This window comes from Nesoenas mayeri, assembly GCF_963082525.1.
Source record: "Nesoenas mayeri genome assembly, chromosome: 5".
Classification (NCBI taxonomy): Eukaryota; Metazoa; Chordata; class Aves; order Columbiformes; family Columbidae; genus Nesoenas; species Nesoenas mayeri.
Genome location: NC_137548.1, coordinates 5,006,764 through 5,027,956, shown reverse-complemented (window position 1 = coordinate 5,027,956; position 21,193 = coordinate 5,006,764). Strand labels below are relative to the sequence as shown.

General features: G+C 41.5%; 1 protein-coding gene across 1 annotated transcript; it reads left to right on the top strand.

Moving 5' to 3' along the window:
- The first annotated feature begins 1,760 nt into the window (after positions 1–1,760).
- STYX (serine/threonine/tyrosine interacting protein) lies at positions 1,761–19,281 on the top strand. Its single transcript, XM_080345082.1, has 11 exons — positions 1,761–2,021; positions 11,856–11,888; positions 12,646–12,699; positions 13,813–13,910; positions 14,602–14,662; positions 15,938–15,974; positions 16,584–16,623; positions 16,706–16,756; positions 17,312–17,384; positions 18,032–18,125; positions 18,778–19,281. The coding sequence occupies exons 1-11, from the start codon at positions 1,965–1,967 to the stop codon at positions 18,849–18,851; spliced, it is 672 nt and encodes a 223-aa protein (XP_080201208.1). The 5' UTR covers positions 1,761–1,964; the 3' UTR covers positions 18,852–19,281.
- The last annotated feature ends 1,912 nt before the right edge of the window (positions 19,282–21,193 follow it).

Here is a 21,193-nt window from a genome sequence, read left to right as displayed (position 1 = left end):
CAATAGCCGTGATTGTTATTTCTTTACCTGTTTTGTCTCATAATTATGGGGAATGTGAGATGTAAAACAGTTACAACAGGACAGGCAACAATATTTTGATGTTTATATGGCTAATAGTTGTTGCAGAACTTTTTACTGTACAAAAGCTTCCTATTGTGATTGTGTCAGGAGTATAAAGATGCAAACCTCAGATTTAGTTTATGGTAACACCCTTTTGAGTGCAGCTCGTACAGAGCTGCTCGGTCTGGGTGCTACAGCCTGTGCGCTTAGAACAATTAGAAAACTTAGTGAAAAGACAGTTTCTGAGCACTACAGTGATGTAAACAGTGAACTGAACTGCTGCCTTTACTTACCTTGGAGAAGGGTAAAAGGTGGCAAACTGTTTCCTGTAGCCCTAGGGGTGGTTAAACTCATTTTTGAAGTTTGGGCTATAAGCGAAGGCTACTGAAAGTTGTCCCTCTTCCTATTCTTGATGCCAGCTGCAGGTGGAAGCTGCAGTTTTACTGTTGCTTTCTCCTTTGCTGTTTAATTTTCCATCTTTCACTGGAAGGAAATGGCAGTGCTGAAAGGATGGTTGCTGAAATGTGGTTGTCAAAGATTTCTCAAGAGGGAAATGAGCAAATGAGCCAAGCGTTTAAATAGTTTGGGGTGATGTCCAGCGGAGCATGGGACAAGGGAACCTGAAAAAGCGGAAAAATAGGTTCCTGCTGCAAGACTGGGGTGTCAGAGGGTGTCTCCCATGTGCAAAGAGGAGCTGCTTGAAAATGGTTGAGAGGTTCTCCTCCCCTTCTACTCTGCCCTGATGAGACCACACCTGGAATCTTGTGTCCAGTTGTGGCCCCTCAGTTCCAGCAGGACAGGGAACTGCTGGAGAGAGTCCAGCGCAGCCACCAAGATGCTGAAGGGAGTGGAGCATCTCCCGTGTGAGGAAAGGCTGAGGGAGCTGGGGCTCTGGAGCTGGACAAGAGGAGACTGAGGGGGGACTCATTCATGGGGATCCATATATGTCAGGAGGATGGAGCCAGGCTCTTCTCGGTGACAACCAATGCTAGGACAAGGGGCAATGGGTACAAACTGAAACACAGGAGGTTCCACTTAAATATGAGAAGAAACTTCTCAGTGAGGGTGGCAGAGCCTGGAACAGGCTGCCCAGGGGGGTTGTGGAGTCTCCTTGAGACATTCAAACCCGCCTGGACACCTTCCTGTGTAACCTCATCTGGGTGTTCCTGCTCCATGGGGGGATTGCACTGGATGAGCTTTTGAGGTCCCTTCCAGTCCCTTAATTTCTGTGATCCTGTGACCCCATTTGTGGCATCAGCCAAAAACTGAGGCAGGCAACGTCTTTCTGATTTCTGCTTGCCAAAATGGAAGCTGTTTGATCTGTATATGAGAAGAAAGAGACTAGAAGCAATGGCAGGGTGAGGGGAGGAAGAACATCTTCGGAAGCGCTAATGGCTGTGGCGCGGCGGGGAGCGCTGTGGTGGCCGGGGCGTGAGGCGCTTCGGGCCGGAGAAGCTGGACCTGCGGCGGGAGAAGGGCCCGCTGAAGAAGTTCTAAGTGGGGACGTGAGGGGTTAACGAACGGAGCCGGGCAGCGACCGGCGCTTCCCGCGCTCCGCCGGGGGAGCAGCTCTGAGGGGGCAGCGCGCGCGCGGCCGTTGGCGGCACCACCCCCGCGCGCGGCGGCCGTTGAGGGCGGGGCGGTTGGGGCGGGGCGGGGGCGGAGGCGCCGCCGGAGCGGAGCCGGGGGCGGGCGGAAGGGCGGGGGAGCGGCGGCGGGAGGAGGAGGAGGAGAAGGGGGGAAGAGGCAGCAGCAGCAGCAGCATGGCGGCCGGGCGCGAGCGGCTGAGCGCGCCGCCGCCTCCTCCGCCTCCTCCTGCCGCCGCTCCTGAGCCGGAGCCTGCGGGCCCGCTGCCCAAATAGCCGCCCCTGCCTGGTCCTGCCCCGCCCGGAGAGCGCTCGGCCATGGAGCTCGCCAAGCCGGCCTTCCCCGCGCTGCCGCAGGCCAAAGAGGACTCTGAGGTGAGCTTCTCGGGGCCGCCGCTCGGCCCCGCCTGAGAAGAACCGCGGGGACAGCTGCCGCGCCGGCCTCCAGCGCGGATGGTCCCGGTGTCCCGGGCCGGGGGGCTGTGACCCCCCGCGGGCAGGTCCCCACTGCCAGCCCTCCTCACCGTGAGGTGTCTCCCGCTCCCCCTGGGCCCGGGTATCGCCCCCACGGGTCCCCAACCGAGGCGCCGGTCCGCCCGCTCCCCCCTGTACCGGGGACACCGCAGGCCCTGGGACCACCCACCGCATCCTCCAGCCCTGCCCGCTGCTCCCCGCCGGCTCCATTGGCCTCACGCCCCCCGCCCCGTGCCCGCCCTACCGGGATCCCCCCCGTTTTTCTCTCCTCACTAATGGTGGCCCCGCTCAGCCTGTTGTCTCTCATGTCCCCTCTTCTGTGTTTCACCGGATCCTGGCCTTCCCCTTGCTTTCTCTTGCGTGTTCCCTCTCCCTTTGTATGGTCATTAGTCTTGTCCTCCATCTGCCGCCTGCCTGCTTGCCCCTTTTTTTGTACGTGCAGAAAGGTGATGAGCTGCTAGCATTGAGTACCTGCGTGTCCCCTTACACACAGTTGCCGTCTGCTAACTCTTAGATACTCAAGAAACAATTTGGCATTCTGGTGAGTCTATCGGGGAGGCATTTTTATGATGTTCCAGAGCCAAGACTTCTCGGCAAACTAAGACAGGTGGCAATATCTGCCAAGGCTGAACTGCACCCTGCGTGGTGTCAGAGAAGCCGGCTCGGTTTGGTGTCTGATTTCTGAACTTGGCGTAACCTCTCTGTTGTGACCCTGGACACTGCTGGTGTGTTTCATGTGTCACAAACAGCCCCGAGTGTCCCACTTTGATAGCGTCAGATATTTAATGCGAAATGTCACAGTGTTTGTGCGGGAAGTTGATAGTATCTGAGGTCCTCAGAGGTCCATAGATTGTTGTATATTTCATAAGCACCGGCATTTTTTTTTTCCTGTTTTAATGGAGTTATTGTTGAATGTTGTAATTGTGGTAAGTTGCCTGTAATATAGAAGTTACTATATGTTTATCTGTTTTGGTTTTCTTGTCAAGATTTAATACCCTCGTCACTTGAAAGCTATGGAGGCGTTTACAAGTAATGTCATTGCTTTCATAAAGTTGTAATCAGTTTGTATCTGAATGCAAATTATATATTATACCATCCTAAGGCTTATAACTTATTTGTTTTTGAAATCCTTTATGAAGAAACTAGATTAGGCTGGATGGCTTTTCAAACCTGTTTATAGCAAGAATAGCTAAAAAGAAGTATGAGGTTAAAATAGTTTCGAAAACAAAGGTCACTGTCAGTCTAACAACTCTTAGCTAATGAAAATTGAGATTATAATACAGTGTCCTTCAGAGTGGATTTTGTTTTGCTTTTTTCATGCTCCGTCTCTTAATCGTATAATGTATAGAATGTTAGAACTTAACGTTCTGTGAGACCATAGCTGAGAATTTCAAGGACTGTTTTTAAAAACTAAGTTAATTTGTTTTCAACACCTTAGATTTCTGTCTGACTGGATCTAAATATGCTGTAGTTGGAGTATTTGGGGGAAACAGCAAAGTTAGCTTGTGGAGCTAGCTTCTTAAGCAAAGTGTAAGAGACTTTAGCCCAGTCCTTAAGAAGATGCCTTAGAAAAGCAAACTAAGGAAACTAAAATAATGCTCTCCACAATATGTAGTTATTAGTGGAAAGCTAAAGATAATATCTCATGTCTTGTTGCAAGGAGGCTCTTTAATGAGGAGTACTCTTTAATAGTATTACAGGAAGTGGGTTAGTTATGGTTTATTGCCATCTTGGTAGACTGGACTTTAAGGTATTGGAGGGGAAGTGGAGGAGAGAGAACTTGGGGAGTCCCAGCTTTGCTTCCTGGTCTAGGCTGCTCAAGAGTAACCACAACTTTGCAGTCGTTCTAAGGCAATCTAACTGCCACCCCCCAGCTCCCTTCTCACTAGTAGCCATGTGATAGGTTAAATAATAAAAAAAAGCCAAATCAGTGAGCCGATCTGGCTGATTGCACAACTGCACACTCCCCAGGGCTGGCACAAGGAGAAATCAGAGACTGGGCAAGGCTCTCTGCAGAGGGGGTGACAGCAGCTGGTGGTCGGATTGACTTTGGCAGGCTACAGAAATGTGCTTTAGGTAAACAGGTCAATTTTCTGTTCTGTAGATGGTTTGTGATGTCCTTAATCCATTCATAGTATTAAAAATTGCTAGGTTTTTAAACAGCTGCCCTTAGCTTATGGTATTTTTTGGAGCTTGTGAAATGCTGCGTTAAGAAGCGCTGGTGGTATTTACCTGCTGAAGAGAGTTCTGCTGCCTTTGCATTCCTCATCTGACATAATCTCAGGAACTGACAGACCAGAAATTAATTCTTCTGATTACTTAGTGACATGCGTCACTTTTTTTATCCTGTAGTTTTGTGTACTCAAAGTTCATTCAGGTGGTGAAACCATGTTACAGGTCAAGCACAGACAGGATTGAGTTTGTGTCAGTGCTCCCTCCCACCCACTCGTGTGCTGGCTGCAGGCTGGGCAAATTGTTCAGTTCTGCAAGGTGAGCTAATGAAGTCTGGGATAAACTAGATTTTTGGATATTTAACACATAACTCGTTCTCGCAAAGCTTTTCTGTCATACGCCCTGAATGTCTGTAAACTCTACATGTTCTTTTATGGATTGGTGGTAGTGAATATGCAAAAGTCTTATGAGTAATAGTGATTGAACGTGGCATGGAAACCATTTCTAAGCTTAGACTTGTATGTCTTTTTCTAAAATTGGCACATTTCCCAAGATGAGGTCTCAAACTTTCTTAAATTTGAGAAGTGCTATGTGTTTTTTGCTCCAGTATAAATGTGTATGGCTAAAGATGTGTTAGAAGAGGGTTGGGTTAATAACAGTTAGTGCATGCTGGTATATTGGTACTGAGACATCTTAGCACTTTTGGAAATATGGTAAATAAAGACTGGAATAATTCAAGGAATTTACTGGAAGTTATGTTTTTCCCATGAAATTTTAAACAAATAAGAATAGCACTAGGATATATGTAATGAGAATGCAGAATGATTACCACTTCATTTCTTTGTATTTGCTTGCAAGCAGGCTCAGTAAACTAGTATTCATGATGTATTTAGAATTTTTTTTAAGACTCTCCATGTTTTTTGTGATGGAATTATCAGCTTATTGACTCAGCAGTCATATTTGCCATTTTATCATGAGCTTTCTTTAGCACATGATTTTTGAAGAAATGTACATTTCTTGACAACTATGTTTAGTCTGAAATGCTAATTAAACTATGCAGTATGGCAGCCCATGTAAAAGTGGCACAAATTTCTTAAGCTTTTTTTAGTCTTGCTTTTGATAGGAGACAAATAACCCCCTAAACAAATATAAATTGATTCCCCTCCTCTACAGACTCTTTAAAATAAGTAGGAAGCCCGTGTTATAATATTTAATTTTGCCTGCCCACATAATAGAGCAAAAGAAATTTAAAACAGTCGTCGTGTCATGCTGGGAAATGTAAATCAGGTGACAGATTTTGATCCCAGCTCTGTGGGATGCTATCAGAATACTCCGCATGTATCAGAATTGCACTGTGGCAGCTGAGGTTGAGTGGTTGTGTCAGTTGTGATCAACTTACAGCTTTTATCCACGGGCAGCCTGTTGAAGTGCAGAGGCATCTGCACAGATGTAAGGTAGTTCATAATGGGAGCAGTTTTTAGAACTGAGGACTTAAAATGTGTGGTTTAGGTTGTTTTTTTTAATCTAAATGAGGATTGTAAGGAGACCTGTGTGGTCCTTGGCTGTCTCAATATAGCCCATCTCACGAGACTGTCATATCCTTTTTCGTGCCTTTTTAGTATATATTTATACCATTATAAACAATAACTACCTGAATATAATTTTTCCTTTACTGGTTGCCACTAAAACCTTTTTATTAGTGCTCATTCCACAGGTATTTTGTAAAAGCAAATTGATGAGACCTTTTATTTTAGCGGGTAGAAATGCTGTGGGATAAGTGCAGGAGAAATACTGCTAGAAAAAAATCTGATGAGTCTCCGCTTCTGTGCAAGTCTGTTTAAAAAGAAAATAATATGAAAGGTGTGGCAGTCTTGCTACTTGGCTATGTGCTTCATATAAGCTGAAGAATTCTGCCTTCACTGCTTTCTCCTGCTTTAATGAAACCAGTGCTGATCATCCTGGGTGCTAACTGGTATTTAATAAGCCAGTAGAGATGTCTTTTTGGACATACAGAATGGGACAAATAGAAACATAAAGAAGAAACAAATGTTTTTTACTTTCCATTTGGTTGCTTTAGTCTACTTTTTATCCTTTTCCATGGCTTGTGTTTCTCTTTGCCAAAATAACCTCTATTATCCTGTTGTGTGCCTCTTCCTTCCCCTGTGTGTTCTATCATTCCCACCTGCTCTTGTTTTTTCTTCCCCACCTTCCTGCTTTTGTATTCCTCTGGATTTCTAAAAGCAAAAATGTTGGCATGATGAGGACATCCCATTGTCCGAGTGCTTCACAAATACCCAGAAAACACTCTTCAGCACCAGTTCCCATTGTCAAGACTGGCCCAAGTGGAATCTGTGACTGCGGGGGTGCTTGCTGTTACAGTAAACCCCATCAGATAGCTGATTTTGCTGAAAAGTGGCTTTTCCCATCCTGCCAACCATCCACTGTTGTCACCGGTTTTGTCCCGATACTCGGCTGACCTGTGGTGACCGGGAGCAGGGAGCTTACTCAGTACACAACGGGTTCTGCTAAAAAAAGCTGTTAGTTTGGGGTCATTTTAGTCTCCTGAGTATGGTGACTATAGGATTAGACAACTGTGCAAGGCTGGGACTGTCACCTCACCCTTTAACCAGTGCTGGTTTGGGTTAGAAGCCCGGTCAAAGCCTGACTTAACTCTGCCTTAACCCTGCTAGTACAGCTTTGCTCTTGTTAGTTACATGCCCACATCTTGAGTGAACAAAAAGAGTGAGTTTAATTTGTTATATTTTATATGCTTGCACTAGGACTTCTACCTGAAATATATGTATATATACACACACACACATATTAAAAAAAAAAAAGCTGCTACCTGGAATAACTGTGTCCAAGAACATGAAGCATGACCAAAACTGAAAACGCAGCCTTTCATTTTAGTCTTGTTTGTAGCTAATTTTGAGGCCCTTAGAGCAGCATGCTTTACAAGGAGAGACATAACAGGTTGCAGTAGCATTCAGGTATTTTTCTTTAATGTTTTTAGTGCTTCATTTAATTTTTCTATTTTCTTGTTAAAAGATGGCAAATGAGTATGCTCTGTTACTACTTTAATATTTCATTCTTTCTTTTGGCAATAGTTTATTCCACTTTACAAAGTCTGTTGCTGTAACTAGCTTTATTTTTGTGCAGGTCTTTAATGACACCCCTGGCTCCCTTTTGTTGGACTGTTTGAGCTGGGAGGCTTGTTGTTTTTATTTTCCAATATATTGTCTAAAATACTTTCAAATTGAAGATATTATCTCATTTCAAGTCAATTAGACTTAGAACTTGCTCAGAACAGATCAGGACCCATCCACAATCCAGGCTGTAGCCTGGTAAGGGGAGCGGGGTGATGATAGTATTGACAGTTAATATAATTCTGCTCTTTAACTGTTCTGATATAATACTATTTAGCTGTAATTTAATTTTCTATACAGAATGGTACAGAGTTATAGCCAAGAGAAGAGGAAGGAACTGAAGCAGGTCAGCAGAATGTGTGGCTGTCACTGCCGTAACAGTTGTCTTCAGCTTTGATTTCACCACTTGCAGAAGAATGTTGTACCAGGTTTGGAGGAGAGATTTTTGAGTGTTAAAGCTTATATGAATATTCCACTAGACAGGGAAACAAATTTAGGCAAGAGGATTCTGACAGCCATAGATTCTTGAGGTACATGAGGAGCGATCAATTGTGCACAAGTCTTGCTGTGATGAATTGTGATGGCAAGAGAAATCTGTACAGAGAAGTAAGTGATGCTATTAATCAACGACAAAAGAGCTGAGTGTTGGAAAAGGGTCAGAAACCTATAGTGGTCAGGAAGTTTTTACTGGGAGTTGTGTGTGGCTTTTCAAAAGGACTTGATTAATGGTCTTGAAAGCAGCGAAGGAATCACTGTAGATGGTGGCTGCTGCCCTGTGATGTCAGCAGATCAGGAGCAGCGGCTGAAAGCCTAGAAAAGATACTTCTTGATGTTGGATTCTCCTCCTTTAAACTACTAATTTGATTTATTTTACTGGTGTTTTTTTCAGCACCTTTGAGAGCTTCTTCCTTCATCCAGGATAGCTGTGGTTTGCAAGATCTACTAATTATAAGGCAGCAGCAGTTTAACCATAATAATGCAAGTGCAGTACTGCAAATTGCCTTTCAAGCAAAGCTGAGCTTTGTCAAAGACTAACTAGGATATACTTTTGTATGTGAAAATTAGCTAGGTCATCAGACTTAAACTTGTGGTTAGGAACCAGTTAAGCGATGTCATGTATATGCGTTTCACTACATTCCTTCTGGTGAGGCATATGCAGGTTGCATGAGGTACGTTGTGCTGCCACATTTAAGAAACACAGGCTTTACTTTTGTGCAGATCCTGAGCATAGACAAGTGTCAGGGCTGTTAAACTAATTAAAAAATTAATAATATGAATTCTCTATTAGGTCCTAGCCAAGGTCACTCTTTCAGGATAAAGTCCATGTGTATGTGCATTTGCGCATGTCAATGTGAGGTGTCAGGTTTTTTGCCATTAAACTCTTCTTCTAAAGAAGAACAGGTATAGCTATGGCGAAATATTAACAAAATAACCATAACTCTTGATGTCGTTTGGATATTGGATATCAAGAAGCTGTTTGTAGCATAGACAGGTCTCACCTGTTCATTTGCATCCTCAATGTGTTTTGACTAGAGTCTGGCTGTAGGTAGGGAAGGGAGGGCTTTGTATTCCCTTTTCCCTTGCTAGTTGCTCCATTCTGGGGCAGTAGCTAAAGAACTTAGTCCCTGGCATTTCCCTTGTGCAAACACAAAATACAGCAAATATGTGCTGCGAACACCCTCAGCAAAACAGCGGAGATATCTTTTAAACTTGTCCATCAGTGAATCACAGTTGAGTTTGGGAAGATCTGTTGGGGTGAGTGGCTCCTCCTAAAGTTTCATTTAGGATTGGGAGGGTGTTTCGCCTTCCTTCTCTTTGCTTTTTGTCTTGTGGGTATTGAAGAGTTGTCACTTAGTTGGTAGAATCTACCAAATACTGAGCAGCAAGCAGTGCTGTTAATCTATCCAACTTTAGCATCATCAGGCATTTTCTTAGCAAAATTCTTGTGTTCGGTCTGATAAAAAGAGAAACTTTCAGTTATTATTTGTCTGCTGGATGCTTCAAACAGTGTGGAAAACGTGGTTGGTGAATTAATTCTTTAAAACGAGACCTCTGCTTGGGTTCAGTCTACATTAATAGACTTTTTACATAATTTTGCATAACATTTGAGCAATCTTAGTTTTAAAAGCCTTGAAGGGCTGTCAGCGAATCACCAAAATAATTTTTTCAGTAGTTTGTGTCCTTGTCTCAGATATGTTTTCTTTATACATCTTTCAGATATTTATTTTACACACTAGATCCCAGTGGAAACTGTACCTTGTTGGCTTCTTGAATAACATTGTAGACTGATGTCTGGAGCAAATACTGGTGTTTTTTTTTCTTGTTCAGAACATCTGTGGCATCTGTTGTCTTTTGGGTTTTGCTTTCCTTTGGCCTGTATATTGCTAAATTCTTGCCTACTTCTTTTGCACAGCTTACAGCTGTTGGGACTAACATCATTTCCTGCTCCTAATGCATTTAAAAGGAATATTTGTAGTGTATTATTAAGTCCCCTTGACCAAAATACTGATGAATTTGTGTTTTCATTATACTCCAGATTAAGACTCTTAAATTCTACAAATAGAGTAATAAACCCACTTAGGTGCTTGTATGCTCCTGGAGTATAACTTAAGCTTTTTCAGAGTTTATTACTCTCACTATTGCATTTATACTTGGACAAAACTGGGGTTTTCTTGCTTTTTGATGAGTGAATTATGCTTTTGTCGATGCAGTGAGACAGCAGGGTTATGCTAAAGGACTCTCAGGTCAACCTTCAAAGGATACAGTTCTGTAAAAAACCATCCTTTTGTCACAGGATTTATACTTTCTACTACCAGGAACTTTTATTATTACAGCTGGAACATGCAGAAATAATTTAGCTACCTCTCTGCCTCTTTAGCAAAGACCGTTTCAGTGCATTTTATTTCCCCATTTGTTACTACCATTTTAGGCAGTATTCAAAGAATTGTTTGGAGTGGCTTAAGGTTTGTTTGCTTTCTCAGAAATGCTGTCCCAGATTCAATTCAAGTGGTTTCCAGGATAACTTTACTGATACTAAAATCCTTTGTAATTCCACTAGCACAAGCTAGCAAAACCTCACTGTGTAGCTGTGTGTGTCTGAGGGAAGCACTGGATTTTTCTTGTATGTCTTAATAAAAAGGGAATTAATGTGAAATTGATGCTACCGGTGCAAAGGTGGATGGTGCTGCAGTTTTGGGTCCTGGAGCTTCCTTAGTGTAATCCTGATCTCACTTCAGAGGTTGAATATTTAGGAGTTGAACTTTCTCATAGTTTGGAGGAGATTGGAACATTAACAAGAACGACATATGGCAAAGCTTTTTCTTAGCTGCCGCTGTGTGTGGAGCAACCAACAAAGTTATGTAAATAAATGTATGCAGTCTATTGGATTTGATATGTTTGACTATTTCCCTTTTTTTGTGTGTCTCCAGCTGGTAACTGTGATCTCAGATACAACTCCTTCGTGTGTGAGGGTCAAAGAATGAGTAAGAGCCTGTTAATAGAGGACAGTGGGAGTTGCAAAGAAGGGATGACAGGAATAGCATCTGCCTGAGCATTTTTCTGTTCAGCTTCGACAGTTCTGTAAAATGGAGCAAAGGATGAAAATGTTGATCCTGGCATTTGCCCCAGACAGTTCTGATAGATTGAGTTGGATGATAGTGAATAGTCAGCTGGGAAGAGGTTGTTTTGTAGGGGTGAATCTTCGCAAACTCTGGGTCTGAGGTTTGTGGAGGGCTGTAATATGCTTGCCGTAAATTAACTGACCAGGAGCGTCACGTCCTTGTGGCTGAACACGAGTGTATGTGTTTGCTGTGAAAAGATCCTTTCAGTGTAACAGTCTGGGATGAAAAAAAGTGGAAACTCACTTGAAGGACTTGCTGTATTCATGGACAGCAAAACTTTCTAGAATTATTAAAGCTAAATCCTGAATATTCAAAATAAAGTTAGCTTGAATGCATTAGGTGAGGCAGTGTGGATTTTAAGGGAGTTACCTGCTATACTTGGTATCTTCTGTTTTTCCAGTGGCTGCAGGAATGTACCAATCAAATGATTCTTTTTTTCTTCTGTGGCTTGTACATAATGTTCTAAAGCCTTTTTCCTTTTCCTCTTTTATCTCCCACTCTAGAGGGAAGTTTCTAAGCTGAGGTGAGGATGTACAGCGCACTAGCTATTCTATACAGGCTTCATCACTGATGTAGAATACTTATGGTTTCTTCACATTAGCTTTCAAAATAATGTTCGTCACACTTGAGTGTTAATGTGGAGAGTTAGCAGTAAGCATAAGCAACAGCCCTGTTGTGTAGCAGGTATCGTGTACAATCTGCAGAAAATAGATTTTTATTCTTTTACAGCAGAATTTCTGTCTGAATTTGTTTTTCCCTTGATGTGCCTATGTAGTAATTTTTTGTTTTGTTTTAAGGATTGGACCTACCCCATGAGGAGAGAGATGCAGGTATGACACTTTCATTTACAGTTCGAGTCACAACCCATGGGTAGGTTCACTAAGAGAAAGAAAGTGCCCTACAAAAGAGCTGCTATCAAAGTCAGTTTTTAGGGGTAAAGTGCAAATACTTTTCTTCAGAATCCCCCAAATACTTAATTTTAGTGATTGCTACTGCTTTGTGCATGTTTTTATATGATTGGTAAAAACGTATTGGATCTTTGCTTTTTAACTTAAATTTGGTTGGAATTAAGTGTTCTCAAGTAGAATAGACAATGAAAATTTTCCTACTGCGGTGTCAGCCAAATCTTTGCACAATATAAGATCTGCAGACCTACATGTCTTTACTGGTGGGGAGATAAATGGTTAAAAATATTTCCCTACTGTTAGGACAAAGCTAGAAGACTTACCATGAGTATATCTTTTTCCATGAGAGCAAATTGGAATTAATCACAATACATGATTATATACAGAGTTCCCTTCATTTGATCTGGGGCTGGGGAAGATGCAGTAATCAAACTGGAACTCAGTCCAAATAAAGGACTTGATTCCTCTTCCAAAGCAAGTTCTCCTGCACAAAGATCATGTTTCTTTTATTTTGCCAAACTGATTTTTATTTCCCGTGTCCTGTTATAAAATGACACTTGATAACACATCTCTCACTAGTACGTAAATTACTTGTTTCCATGGCCATAGTCTCAGTTGAGTGCAATGTATTATTTCAAATAATTTTGAGTTGGTATTAAATGTCTGTTCTTCTCCCTCCTAGGAAATTCTACCTGGGTTATTTTTAGGCCCATATTCTTCAGCTATGAAAAGCAAGGTATGGTTTTCAGAATGGTGTCTCATATGGAAACTTTGCTGTGATGATTAGTTACTGTGACAATATGTTCAAGTGTTGTCTATATAGGGGTAAATTTGCTTGCAACCCTGAGCTGGAACATGAATGATGCTGGAGGATAAGTAATACATGAAGCATTTATAGGGTGGTGCTTTTATCCTGCAGGATTATCTCGCTGGGACTGGTGTCTCTGGGGCTCCCCTGAGTGAATCTGAAATGCTGTGTCAGGGACACACTGGGGCAGTTGACACAATATTGTGTTTTCCATAACAGTCTTGTGAGATAAAGGGTTACTTCAGGAGGAAAAAAACAAAAAAGAGCCCAGATTGTGGGGGTTTTTTAATGTGACTTGAAGTCCTGCATGTGTTTGTACACACACACACACACACACACACACACACATGCATGATCTCTCAGTTGAGCTAGTCAGCTTTACCTGCTCCTTACAAACCACAGAAAAGTGTGAGTTTGGAGTGATTTGCACACTAATTGCAACGAGCATTCATGTGTGAGCTTCTTGCATTAAAACAGAGTCTTATACTTAAGCTTATTATAATTTTTCTTAGAAAAATGTATTATAAACCATTTGAGATTTACACATTACCAATCAGGCAATCTGTTTCCTTTGCTAAAGTGTTGTGATACAAATCAGAACTGGGAACTCGCACATACGTAGTAAAATAAATTGCACCTACAATAAAGTCAAGCACTGCTAAGACCAAGCTTGTGTCCCCAAGCTTACCTCATAGTTTAAATCTTCTTAATTTCAGTGGTCTGATTCCAGTGCTGGCTGAAAATCATGTAGGGACTTGAAATTTCAAGCCAAGTGAAAGGTGGGCAGAGACAAACAAGTTCATTGAATGCTGCCTCGACTCTTTTATCTTGTTAGAAATGGCTTTTCTTGCAGCCCCTAATGGTTGCATTTTGTCTTTTGAAAGACAAAGATTTTCATGCTGTGCTTTGAATATGAGAAAACTAACTCCAGTTTTCCTTGAGGACATGATATAACACTGTTCTATATTTAAGTATAGCTTTTCTTTTTATTACTGTACAGTGATGGATTCAGTAATTCTAAAAACCTTTCTTTTTCCACAGCTACCTATACTTCAGAAACATGGCATAACCCATGTAATATGCATACGGCAAAACATTGAAGCAAATTTTATCAAACCAAACTTCCAACAGTTATTTAGGTGAGAAATGATGGTAACATGCAGACCTACAAACAATGAAGGGTTTTACTTTTAAACTACTTATTCTGCTTTAACAAGATTTTTTTTTTGTCTTGGTGTTCTTTCCAAATATTTTCGTGTTGTCAAAACTATTTGAAAAATGTGCTGAAGAATAGAAAGACTCTTTGATCCAAACCATGAAGTTTATTCATCCTGCTAAACTCTAGATGTAGGCAAGTCTGTGAATGAGAAGTATACATTAATTTGCAGTATGTGTCTTCATTTTTATAGTTCTGAGTATAGTTTGTCCTGCTAATAAAACATTTGAAGTAACTTAATCCGGACATGTGTACTTCTGAAAAAAACTGCGTAAAGCCCCAGAAAAGAGCACTGGTCCATATTTACAAACCAATGGGGTGTGTGTTTGTAGTATGCTGCTTTTAAACAATGTCAGTCACCTATAGCATAGCAGGCGTGAATTTCTTCCACTGAGAGAGGTGATTTTGTCAGGGGGTGTTGGAGAGGGTTCCGCACAAAATGAGGTTGCTCGTTTGCAGATGTTCCAGAGCTCAGACCAGAGAATAAAGTCAGGAGGGTGGTGCTGGTGTTCTTTGCAGGTTTGAGTATGGTAGTGGGGTTGGATCAGCTGGATGTGTGCTGGTGGCAGCAATTCGGTGTTACTGTGTGCTCATAGCATCTGTTTTCCTTGTAGGTATTTAGTCTTGGATATTGCAGATAATCCAGTTGAGAATATAATACGATTTTTCCCTATGGTAAGTACTTGTGTGTTAATGGGAATGGAGATGCCCAGTAAGAGTTTTCTGAGCTAACAGATACCAGTTGCAAATTTGGGATGCTCAGCCTGAGGCACCTAGAAGAGCTGAGAACTCTTAAGTGGCCTTATTGCCACTTTAGTGAGTGTGATTAACTCCTTTATTCAAGTATAAAAGCTGAAGCAGATTTTTAAGAGATGTACCTTATTCTGATCTCATAAAAAAAAAAGACAGGTCTCAAACCAAAAACAGATAATGAAAGAATTATAGTTATTTTGGAAATCCTTGGCATGTAGGAAAGTTATTTTTTGAGCCCAAGATTATTTATATCTCTTGTATCAAATACTAAACGAAATTAAACATGAAATAGTAATGAGTTGGTGTAACCAAGTTTTACAGCATCTTGTTTACTGTAGAAGAATTAAAAAGTACCTAAGTTAAAGATACTGATATTTGGAAATACAAGAAACTTATAGTTTTGAGCCTTTTTGGTTTTTTAATCCTTATTTAAGTTAGTATGCAACAGAGCAAAAGCATTTTATTCCTTCTCCCACCAAAAAAAAGACCAACCCAAAAGCTCTTGTGGCTTCCCTGTCTATGGCAGAGGTGCTCGTGTTTTTGCAGAACACGAACACAGAGCTTGCAGCTTTTCTGAATATATCATTTGATCAAACAGCGTCCTTTGCACATCTCGCAGTCACTGACATCTCAGTAGCTCTGTGATGATGTATTTTTAAGAGTCTAGTTTGAGTTCTCCCCACCATAAATCATTTAGAGTTGCTTTTCATCTCATCAGCTGTTTCAACCTGGTGATATTCCACTGACCTCGCTACCTCATATCTCACCTTATAGATTTATTAGAGCTACTTTTGTAACTGAATATATTATTGGAAAACTTATAGGAAGAAACAAGTGTCTGTGGAGTGGTCCAGGCTACATTGGTGTTGACATGTGTGGGTTTCTGTTTGGTTCTTCCCCCCTCAACTGTTAAGCAAAGATGTGTGGAAGTTACTTTTGATTATAGTGGCATAACATGTGGCATCATGATTGGATATTTATTTATTTTTGTTTCTGGCTTCTCACTGACAATTTTATGGGTAGATAAAAGTATGAAAGGAATATGAATGTCCAGCTGAAGTGACGTGTGTATGAACAGAATGCACTATTGTCGTTGTATATAGAGACTGATACAAAAATTCCACCCAATCTAAATGCAAGCAGCAGCAATATCTAGAATAATCTGAAACTGAGTCTTGTATTTATTTTTATGTCTAGACTAAAGAATTTATTGATGGAAGTTTACAAAGTGGAGGTAAGACCATATTAACTTTTTTCCTTCATTTTCTAATACATTGTTGTTAAAGTTTTGAAAGTAACTTAGTGATATGTATTAGAGGCTCTTACGTATGAGATTTTCTTAAATTTGGGGTTTTATTATGCTTGACTTGAACTATATTATCCAAGTTCAGAGCAAAGTGTCCTCCTTTCCTTTTGCCTCTGACTGCAAAACAAACTTCTCTGTGTACCTGTGGTGGTTTTGTTGTTGGTTTTGGTGTGTGTGTCCTTTTGGTTTTGTTTCAGTTTGGCTTGTTGGTTTTCTTTTCCACTTCAAACACAACTGTGTTCTATGGATGAGGGGTTTTTGCCCCCTCTCTGATGTGGGGCCTTAAATCTGCCTTGTGGTCCTGGAATGCAGGTGCTGCTACTCAAAATCCTGAGAGGAGCAGGAATTCATGTTTCTGTATCCTAGAGCAGTAATGGATAGAGTGTAGTTAGTAATCTAGAGTGAAGTCAGACACACCTGTTATTCGTAGGATGCATCTTGCTATTGTATAGTTCTCCACAGCATGGAAAAACTACATTTCAAAGCATTTTCTTCAGTCTATACAAGTATGGTTTGTTTTGGTTTTTTCCTTCTCAGGAAAAGTTCTTGTCCATGGAAATGCAGGGATTTCTAGAAGGTAGGAAACTATCCATCCTGCTTATTACTTTTTTTACTAAATGAAAGTATATTTTACCTAAGTTTTTGTTGTTTCTTTTCAGTGCTGCCTTAGTTATCGCATACATAATGGAAACGTTTGGGGTGAAGTACAGGTAAGAGCAGAGCATGGTCATGGTGTTAAGCATTTGTCTGAAAAGGCTGAAATGAGAGAGCACTTTAGTACAGATGAAGAATCTGATATGTCTGTAGATATTTCTTTTTTTAAATTCAAGTGCTGTAAGTAATAATTGTGGAAGGAATGTAAACAGTTGTGTGTATACAATCCGGCTGTTACCTACTGAGTGAAGACTTTACACAGGGCAGATTTATTCCATTTCACTGCAGGTGTGTTTACATCCTTTATTTAAGAACTAGGTACCAGCCTATGTAGATTGATGCCTTGCTGTAAAGCTATAGGAGAGGGCCAAGAGGCTGTTGTAGGTAGTATGGTGAAAACGGGCCAGAGAGCTGGCGGGTGGGCAAATAGGGTGTTAGAACTACTGCTCCCTGTTTTGCCCAAACAATTTCAGTCATACAACCGGGTTCTGAGGAGCATTTAGAGATTGTATGTTTCTGAAGAACTAAGAATCGGAAGGAAGAGTCCTGAAACCACAGAGACTTTTGTCACAGTCTGTTTTCCACTGAGTATTTTCTCTTCTCTTCATAAGGGATGCGTTTACTTATGTTCAAGAAAGAAGATTCTGTATTAATCCTAATGCTGGATTTGTCCATCAACTTCAGGTGACTTTTTTTTTCCCCCTGGTCATAACTCTAAAACCATTTGATGAATCATCTTCCTGCAAAACAGCTGTTTCTACTTAGGCTTAATATTTACTGTAGAAGAATGATTCAAGTGAATGTCAGAAGCCGTAGTTGAGCTGGGGAGGAAGATGAATGTATATCCTGGTTCATTTGACTTGAGCTTTAGACAAAGCAAATCCTAAATTTATTTGGGATTTTAAGTAACTCCTCAAGGGATTGTCATGTAGCACTGAAAGTGCAACAGGTCCCTGGAATGCAACTTCAAGGCCATGTGTGGTTTGTCTTGGTAACAAATTTCTGAGGCTGCTATATTCTAAGTTTGGTTTGTTTCTACTGCCTGAATTGCAACAGTGAGTTCTCTAAACAGTCTCTCAGATTTCTTTCATGAAATTTTACTCTTTTTAAAAGCCATTTCTTGTCATCCTTTAAGTTTCCGTTTGTTCTGCCTTCCTGACAGTTCTTGTCATTCAAATCAAAGCAACGAAGATCTTCCCTTCTCTCAAATATCTGCCTTACTATAAGGTGCTTTCTTGGTCCGTCCTAATGAACTCTCTGAATTAGTCCTCCTTATCCATACAAAGCATTATGTCAAATTAATAACAATATGCATTATCAACATTTTTCAGGAATATGAAGCCATCTATCTAGCAAAATTAACCATCCAGATGATGTCACCACTGCAGCTGGAGAGATCCCTCTCAGTTCCACCTGGCTCTACAGGTCAGAAGCCTCCTGTGTGTGATGCCCCTTAAGTAACACCCCCAACAGCAGCAAATCTCAAACTTTTGGGAAGGAATTGGCTGCAGCTGCTGTGCAAGCTGCCTTCAAACCTTAGTATGTGGTAATTAAATATTCTGTTCTCCTTCCCTGCGTTGTCTGCACTTCAGTGCTGTTCTGGAGCAGGGCCCTGTCTCCCTATGTCCTTCAAAACCCCCGAGTTCCCTAGAGAAATTGAGAGCGACAGGTTGAAAGCAGCCAGTGTTCATCACATCGTTGCTGCTCTTAAAATGAAGGCAGTTGCTCTGAAAAAAGTTTTGGTGTGACTTTAAACAGATGACAGGGGATTAGGGCACGTAAAAAATGTTACCGTAATCATCTCCAGGTGTGACAGTAGCAACCTGGTAAAAGTCCCTGAAAATGGAGCCTGGGGGGAGACGTAACAGGAGTGTAAAAAATGGTGCGTTCTAGGACATTTCTCTTCCATGTGGAGAAGCGTGAGGGAAGAAGAGTGCGGTCAGCACTGTCCAAAAGCTGAATGTCTTCAAAGAGTAGAGTCCCTGCAAGATGACAATGACAACTGCCCTGTGGCCCTGCATGCAGCGGTGTGCAGGTATAACTGATCTTTTCAGGAGCGTCCTCCTTCCTCTTGCAGGGAGTTTAAAGCGAATGCACGAAGAGGATGAAGAACTCGGAACCATGCAAGTGGCAGCAGCACAGAACGGATGATATTGGAGGCCGAGCGCTGTTTGTACTGTGAATTCCTGCCAAGAAAGGTGAAGAAAACTGGGGAAAAAAAAGAACTAATAATGCAAAGCGATGAACACACACACATAGCTTCTTTTCAATTACAAGTTGCTTTCAGATGTAAATCTGCCTCTGCAACACACTAAGCATCATTTTTAAGATGTTGGACTTCTTGAATGAATAGATGGCACTGATTGTTTTATTCCTTTTTTACACTTTACAGTTTTATTCTAAACCAAGATTTTTTGGACTTGCAAAGAGGTATTATTGCAATAATGCACTTTTCATACTTGAAATTTCTTTATTTGTATGATATAAAGTTATTACTTTAAACAAAATGCAAGCGGGGGGGGATTTGTTTATAAAGTTATTTGTGTAATTTATAACAAGAGACTTTAGTAAAGAAAAAGTTTGCTAAAACTCACCTTGTTCTCAGTATGTATGACGGTCATGCTTGTAGAAATGTGCTTTATGAACAGCACTATGCACCTCTACTGGCAAGTGAGGAACAGCAGTGATCTATGACTGGTATTTAATTCTTCGCCTGGTTATAAAACCTCATTATATACTGAATTATTTTGAGACTGACACTCTTGAGAGCAATTTAAGATACAATATTGTTCTAAAAATCTCTACCTTGTTTTATACAAGTTAAAGTTTAACAGAGTGCTGATTAATGTGCTGAACTAATACAGAGGGCAGCTACCAATGGTATACACATCAAGACTGAATTATTTTCTTATAGCTAGCATTTAAAAGCTGTTTGTTAAATTAGTTATAGGTTGTTTTAAGCTGAACAAGCCAGCATGGTCCATCTGTCCACTAGAACAGTGCATCTTCAAACTGGTATTGGAGGAGTAGTTGCCTTTGTGAGACAATAGTTGCATCATTTGAGGTAAAAATTACATTGGTATCTGAAAACTAAGGCCTGAAGCATTGACCATAAATCTTACCAAGACCTGAAGGATTCACCTTGGCTCTTCTAAAGCATTAGAGTGAATTAAGGCCACATGCTTATCAGCACTTTGAAGTTTTCAAATTGGGAATTACCAGCGTGGTTTGTGCAGCTTTAACGCTTCTCAGAAGCGCTGTGCAAACCCAACTACAGCTAGTCAGCATTACACTGATGGGCTCAGCGAGGTGTAGGGTTTGTGATGTGCTGTTAAGGTCCTTTAAAAGAGTCAGTTGGGAAATAAATTCTCTGCTGTTTCACTGCTGACCCTGTGGCTGCAGTGGGGCCTGCGGGTCTCTCTCTTGCACAGCTCAACAAGTGCTGCCAGTGACAACTGATGAAACAAGGGTGGCAACCACACTCATATGAAACTGTTTTCTCTTTCGGCTCCTCTGGGAAGGGGCAGAGATGACACATGGGTGGAACACCAGTGATTCATATAACTGGCCTCTGCCAGTGAGGCTTGTTCATGTGTCACTGGGGTGCTGGTGCTTCCCTGGGAAGATCATTTCACAGACAAACAAGCCTCGTGACTGAGGATTTTCCACCAAACTGGTGGGGTTTTTTGGTGCTGTTACCCCCTGCTGCTGCCTTCTACAGCCACTCTGGTCTCTTGGCCTGCTGCCTTGCAGATAACAGCCTCAGATCCTAAGGGATTTGAGATTAGTTCTCCTCACATCTATTATTAAGCCTTTTATTTAAAACTTCTTGACATCTGTCTCATTTAGCTTCCTGCCAGGAGGTATTTCAATTACTGTTTGATTTCTGTGGTTACACCAAAGGTGTAACTGGCAGCAGGGGTCCCTCACTGTGCCCTTAGAGTAGCTGAATGAAGGAGCTGGAGTTTTCTTCCTCACAGGGTAGAGCTGTTACCCAAAAAATGAAATCCAAGGAGGAGGTAACACTAAACCTCCAGAGAAGATGGTAGTTTTCTTATGGTTGATTTCTGACAAGTTCCTTAGTTCCCTGAGTAGGGCATCTTCCTTTTTCCTGCTGAGCCAATTGTACTGTAGATAAATTAACAGGGCTGCTTCAATTTAGGAGATGCATAATATATTTTAACACAAACTCCTGCTGTTCAGTGCTGTTATTTGTGACATTTTCCTGGTTCCTGTGACAGTTCAAAATACATAGACCTGCATATGAGGTGTTCATCCAGTTGGCTGGGCTGTGCTGGGAACCAGTAGCATTTTTAAGTCCCCAATCTAGGAAGAAACAGGTTCACAAGATCTGCCTGAAATCTGCAGATATACTTGGTGAGTTTAACACATTTGTCAGTGGACACTGCTACACCTACAACCTGATCTTCCTTTGAAGGGATTCCTGGTGACAGTCCCTTTCCTCACATCACTTCTGGGCCAGAACAAAGAGC

Coding starts and splice junctions, on each gene's coding strand:
- STYX (XM_080345082.1), top strand. CDS start 1,965: ATGGAGCTCGCCAAGCCGGCCTTCCCCGCGCTGCCGCAGGCCAAAGAG. Junction 2,022..11,855: donor AGGCCAAAGAGGACTCTGAG/GTGAGCTTCTCG, acceptor TTTTGTTTTAAG/GATTGGACCTACCCCATGAG. Junction 14,663..15,937: donor TAATACGATTTTTCCCTATG/GTAAGTACTTGT, acceptor TTTTATGTCTAG/ACTAAAGAATTTATTGATGG.